The sequence below is a fragment of the Astatotilapia calliptera genome, chromosome 6 (genome assembly GCF_900246225.1).
Source record: "Astatotilapia calliptera chromosome 6, fAstCal1.2, whole genome shotgun sequence".
NCBI lineage: Eukaryota > Metazoa > Chordata > Actinopteri > Cichliformes > Cichlidae > Astatotilapia > Astatotilapia calliptera.
In genome coordinates this window covers 32,940,223-32,946,546 of record NC_039307.1, presented here as the reverse complement: position 1 = coordinate 32,946,546, position 6,324 = coordinate 32,940,223, and the positions used below count along the sequence as shown (strand labels likewise).

Here is a 6,324-nt window from a genome sequence, read left to right as displayed (position 1 = left end):
GACTTAGAGACTCATTGTACTGGTCTTCAGCTGACAATGCCCACAGAGGATCCCCGAGCAGCTGAGCTCATTACTGAGGTCACGGGGTGCAGATTAGGACAGATTTACTTCCATAAAATGGGACGACACATTTGTTCACCGTGCCTCACTGTCTATCACAGGAAACCACATGCAAACTTTCTGAAAGTCTTCCCGTATGAAGTAGAGCAGAGGGAACTGTATTTTGCACACTTCTGAAACTTATAATACCACCACACGCCACAGCTGCTTTACAGTGACTGTATTGAATGAGAGAGTCATGCTTTACTTTTAAATTTTTGTGCACTTTTTTATACTTTTACATGGAGCAGTTCAAGCTCAGTGGAATCCTTTTGCTACCAGACGCAGACATTCGGAAATCTATGATTTGATTTGTCCATGTCTGTGAGGAACCTTACAAGGTTTAAAGGGCATTTGAGGAAGTGATGATATTTTTGTCTGCACCTCCTTTCCTCAAATCACTCTTTCAACATTAAAACTTCCCTTAAAGGTTAAAGGCAGAATTAAGATTAGGGGGTTAGGCTAAGAGTAAGGATTACGGTTAGGTGGTAGGTGATATGAAAAGGGATTGGATTAGGGATTAGGAATCCAATATTTCAATAAGGATCCCGTGACACCTATCAACTGCCATGCCAACATTTTCATTTCGAACTTAATTAGGATTAGTTCGTAATCATAACCTTAATTCTAAAATCCACACTTAAAGTTTGGTGACTGCGCCTCGTACTGTTGCCACAGAGTCACTCATAGAGACAAAGAAGCACGTGGCCATGTTTTAGTTGTAATACTTTTTACCACGATGACACATATATACACGCACAGAGACTACAGCGCTACCCGCCCTCTCGTTGCTGGTAAAGGCATGTATGTGTATAGTAAGTGTGGGATGAGTCATCTGAAAGTATTTCGAGAAGTGCTCTGTGGGTTTTGGTCTGCTGACATTCCTCGGAAAGAGGAAGCAAGTTGACACTGCTGGCAGTAAGCCAGAAATGAAAGTCAACACACTTGTGATGTGTGATCTGATAAAGAGGTGTTTCCATAGCAGACAGTTTGTGCTGTTTATAAGCAGTTTAAATGTGATGGTGTTTGTGTATCAGGCACTCACATTTGTCTGCGCTTCATTGGCGCCCTCTGCTGTCTGTGTTGAAAACCAACAATCATCAGGCGAGCACAGGTCACAGGACCTTAAGTCAGAGACGTAACAGCTCCTAGGAGAAAATAAAAGGATAAGTCAGAGGAGGGCCTGGAAAACATAACGTATTAATTAAAATTTTGACAGCCAGAAATATTATAATTCAGATCAGTACATTTACATATTTTTGTATCTATAAAAAGGAAGCTGACACACGCAAGACTTTATCAAAGGTGTGAGCATCACAGCAGAGGCCTTTGTGTCAAAGTAGCTGAAGATAAAACACAGAAAAACATGAAGGCGATTTTCCTGGCCTGGGATTTTATAAAAATATTCTGCAGTACATCAAAAACGAAAGAAAACCATTAATCAACACACGAACGTTACCTCTGAAGTTACAGCGGTTTTATTAGAGACACAGCTAAGCGTTTTGCATTTTGCATAATTTTAAAAAGTTTAAATTTGTTCAGTATTGAACGGCAGAAATTAGGTTTTCTTTTCGGAAGTATATAAAACGCTGTAAACAACGGTAGACTTGTGTGTAACAAGCAAGCGAATAATGAAGAAAACGGATTTTTAGACGGGAAACTGCTGTTGAGAGAGAGAGAGAGAGCTGTGCATCGTGGTGGAAGCAAAACAGTAAAAGTAAGAGTGAATACATGACGATGTTTATGTGAAGCGTAGTTTGGATCTTCTTTTGCTGCTGGTTCGGTCAATATTGTTTGGAGAGACATCAAACTAACAGCTTTAGAATCCGCGCATAAAGGGAACACAAAGCGACAACAGATCAGAATCAGCGAGCTGTCGGCTTTCAGCCCCGACTGTGAGAAAGGCGACATCTAACTGATTCTGATCCGCGGGTTTTGTCTTTGTGCAGAATCCGTGTTCCTGCTCTCATTTACTCTCTTAGCTGTTTGGTGGTTGTTGAAATTTTGTGAGGTTTAACCTGAGATTCTGGCATTTTGGGCAAAATACATTTATATTAAAAAATCGATTCAGGATTTTAATGAATCGATTTTACGTTACCCAAGCCAGAATCGATTTTAATCGATAAATCGATTATAAAAACACACCCCTAGTTCAAATGTTCTCAGCTCAAGTACAGTTGATTTGTTTTACATCAATTTACATACATTTTCTCCCTTGTATAATTTATGTTTGTGGAATTCTTCAATCATCTCAAACAAGCCCTGTTTGCAAGTTCCAGAACACTGCAAAGAGTTTTCTGTTCATTTTTACATACAAGATGCATCAGAACATATACATGCTTTTTTTATTATTATTAACCAACATTAATTAAAATACGCAGTGCTGCTGTTAAAGCTCTGAGGCCGACAGAGATGTGAAACTGCTAGACTGCAGGCTAAAAATGAACCCCAAAGTGTGATCTGCAGCATTCTCGCCAAAGCTGCACATTTACTATTGCAAGCACTTTTGTCTCAGTCACACTTTTAGCATTGATGCTGAACTCAGATAAAGCATTTTTACTTTTCAACTTTTTATTTAATAAATGCTGAAAATGCACTTCAATTACGCATAAACATATTAATTACTGATAATACTGAAATACTGATTTCTCTCAGATAGCACAGTGGTGTGGTCATTAGTGATGTCACCTCATATTAAGAAGGTCCTTACACCTGTGTTTGCATGCTGTCTGTGTGGCTTCCTCCTGCAGTCATGCCTCTTAGGTTAACTGGTTGATCTAATTGAGTATAGGTGCCAGTGTCTGTATCATCCCTGAACTGGACAAATGACAGACAGAATGTCCAGCACTTCAGCGCTGGGACATTGCTTATTCACTTTAGGGCTTTATTTATTTTTCATATAATAATCTAACCCCTTTATTCATTGATTATATTACGTTGTTAGAAATATGGGGCTGAAAGAAAGCAAAGAAAAAAAGATAAATATAGATATGTATATGTGGATCTTAATGACATCATACAAAAGTGCTCTCTGCACTACAGAAAGAGTCAGGAAGCAGGTGTCACAGATAGACGGGCTGTTGCAAACTGTCTCCAGGGGGTGGCGGTAATGTGCCGATTTGTTGGAAACTGCTAAGAGAAGTGAAAGAAGAAGAAGCCGCTCCTGGCTCCTGTCACCTGAGCGGAAGTTTGAGGCATGAGCTGAAAATGGATGAGTTCTAGTTCTTGTGTTTTTCTTTATTGTGTAAAAGTTGGTTTCAAGTGTCCCAGTTTCATATCGTCGGCACGTCTGACTGATGTGGCTAAGTGCTGCCGCTGCTTTCGTCGCTGTTTGTGCTTATTACATGAACTTTGACAACCAGCTTAGAGGAGAAGAAGAAGAAGGCAGGTCGGTGTTGTCCGCATGCCCTTCTTTACTACAACTTTATTCACAAGGCGTATTATTAGAAGGTATGTTGATTCAAGTTACGCACACATTCATGTTAATGGCAGACTGTTAATCCAAACTCTGTTCTGAAAGCTGTTGTTTTATTCCAGGAACATGTTTTTATCTCAGCACAAGTGACAACATTCATACGTGTTTAATTGAGTCAAAGGTTTCTATCGGCACAACGTTTATTTGCATTAACGAAATAATTTAGCGGGTTTTTGTTTGTTTGTTTATTTATTTTAGAAATGGCATGCAGCTGTCTGATACAGAGTTAAACATAAGCTATTAAAAGGATGACTCCATTAAAATCATGCGTTTTAATTTAGTGACTAAATTTCACAAAGGTCACGTGCGCCTGAGTCAGATGTGTAGCGTAGTCAGAAACAGCAGTTTTCACTAAATTCATCTTAGACTATTGGGAAGAGCTAAGAGCTGATTCATATTTCTCTCCTTCCCTTTCCTCAGCATGTCGTCCGCTCTTCAGCGTCACGTCATCTGGGAGTCAGATGGGCTGGTAGCCTACCTTCACCCTCGGCCCTGGACCCCGGGCTCTGTCATCCTGGAGAGCAGCACCCCCGGGACCCAAGGAGGCAGCATTTTCCACCTGGGGGAGCCAGAGTACTTGTCCTGGCTGCTTGGGGCGAGAGCTGTGGCAGAGCTGCTTTGTGACAGGCTGGGAGTTCGGAGGTGTGCGCTGGTCAGCAGACCCCACAGAGATAGACCTGCTCAGGTGAGGGCCTGAACACTGGGTGGACCTGTTCACTGTAAAGTGTAACCAGTAGCAATCTGAAAGGCTGTTGATGCATTTTAACAGCACGTGTAAACGCATGTAGACAGCTCCCTCTGTGTAAATTTAAGTTAGCAAACACACGTGTCTTCACTACAGATCCGTATCCTCCCCCTGTGTGGTCTGGACGCAGAGTGGCGCCCTCATCTGGCTGGGGAAGAAGAGCACAACGCCCATGACCCGGGATACTGCACTTCCAGGACTGCCCCACGATGGAGTGACTCCAGCCTGACTGAAATCCAGACCAGGATTCGAGCCAAACTGCCACTGCCTGATGCCCCCCCTGATCTGACCTTCCTCGGGGACGATCCGGCTCACCCTTCGCTGTTCTCACGTATTGTTCGTGGTGAGGAGCAGCAGTGGCGCGTGTGGGAGGACAAAGGTCATGTGGCTTTTCTCACTCCATTCCCCAACTCTCCTGGATTCACTGTGTTAGTCCCACGCCGACCTTTGACCTCTGATATATTCAGACTGGAAAAAGAAGATTACGAGAGACTGGTGCTGGCCGCCAAGAAGGTGTCGTGGCTCCTGGAGGATGGGTTGGGCGCTTGGGGGGTGGGGCTTATTTTTGAGGGTTTTGAGATCGACTACGCTCATGCCAAGCTGATACCACTATTCCTGCTGCCATTGTTGGCGGGTGAAAATAAACCAGATAAACCACCGTCTCCCCAGTTTTACCCCACTTACCCGGGATATGTGACATCAGAAGACGGGCCTGAAGCCAGCTTAGAGAGTCTGAAGATAATGCACACTAAAATCAGTCAAATGTAATGCTCTTTGATTCTGACTCTGATACTGTTTTTACCAAATAATCACCATTCTCTTTGCACAATCACTACACCCGAGCTGGTTATCTAAGTACTTCTAAGTGACTCTGTTCATTTTTTGCAAGACAAACATTTGATTCAGACATCAAATATCTGATTAAAGTTTACAAATTACTCTAAATCACGTATTAAATACGTTCTTTAAAATCCAACAATGTTAAGATTAAAACATCAGTGTCATTGCACACTTGTACTCTGCCAAAAACCAGTAAACATGTACAGTTTACCTCAGAAATACAGAGCAAAAAGCTCAGTTATGTCATAGCATCATTACACTGTGCTATTTATGTTCCTGAATAATTCGATTGTTATGTGTTTAGTTCGTTTGCTTGCATAATCTGTGTGCTCGCTCATTACACATCTACTAATTGGTCCCTCTGTGTGATTCTGTTGTAAGACTTAATTAATAAATTAATTAATAAAGTGCTTAATCGGTGCTCTGTAATACAGGCAGTGCCCCTGGCTGTCATTATAATGGTCCAAAAGATGTTCAAGAGTTAATGAGGAGGGTTTCTGCTGCTGGTTGCAATGGGGAAAAAGCAGAGAGCTAGCTAAAGTCTTCAAGGAGTAATCTCCATGGTTCAAAGTAATTTATTTACTCGTCTGGTGTGCTCACTAGCCAACAGCTTCTTTTACTTCTTTAACGATCGCTTCTATGTGCACCTGGCAACTGTAGGAAGGAAAAACTCCCTTTTTATCAGAAAAGACACCTCCAGTATAACCAGGTTTAGGGAGGGGCAGCCATAAGCTTCGAGCAGCTGGGGGTGAGGGGAAAGGGTAGAGAGCAGATGGAGACAAGACAGCCCTAACTGTATGTTTTAAAGTCTGATCTTAAATGTAGAGAGGCTGTGTCTCCTGAATCCAGGCTAGGAGTTGGTTCCACTGGAGAGATGCCTGCTAGATGAAGCCTCTATCGCCTTTGGAACGAAGTCTAAGAGTGAAGTGCTCTATTGGGGGGATATGGTACTATGACGTACATGGGGCCTGATGATTCAAGTCCTTGTATGTGAGGAGCAGAATTTAGCCTGAATTTAAATTCCTGACACAAAGACAGCTTAACTACATAAAACTAAAATGTCAACAGTTCCATTAGAGGCAAAGCCTAATCTAAGTGATGATAATAAAAGACCTGTAGGTCCTCTTAATTCCACTTACCTTGGTGCTCATAAGCTAGTCCTGGG

At 42.1% G+C, this 6,324-nt stretch overlaps 1 protein-coding gene across 1 annotated transcript; it reads left to right on the top strand.

Annotated features, from left to right (window-relative positions):
* The first annotated feature begins 3,239 nt into the window (after nucleotides 1–3,239).
* Nucleotides 3,240–5,588, top strand: LOC113023342 (uncharacterized). The gene is made up of 3 exons (XM_026169358.1): nucleotides 3,240–3,549; nucleotides 3,995–4,259; nucleotides 4,416–5,588. The coding sequence occupies exons 1-3, from the start codon at nucleotides 3,503–3,505 to the stop codon at nucleotides 5,085–5,087; spliced, it is 984 nt and encodes a 327-aa protein (XP_026025143.1). The 5' UTR covers nucleotides 3,240–3,502; the 3' UTR covers nucleotides 5,088–5,588.
* The last annotated feature ends 736 nt before the right edge of the window (nucleotides 5,589–6,324 follow it).

Coding starts and splice junctions, on each gene's coding strand:
- LOC113023342 (XM_026169358.1), top strand. CDS start 3,503: ATGCCCTTCTTTACTACAACTTTATTCACAAGGCGTATTATTAGAAG. Junction 3,550..3,994: donor ACAAGGCGTATTATTAGAAG/GTATGTTGATTC, acceptor CCCTTTCCTCAG/CATGTCGTCCGCTCTTCAGC. Junction 4,260..4,415: donor ACAGAGATAGACCTGCTCAG/GTGAGGGCCTGA, acceptor TCTTCACTACAG/ATCCGTATCCTCCCCCTGTG.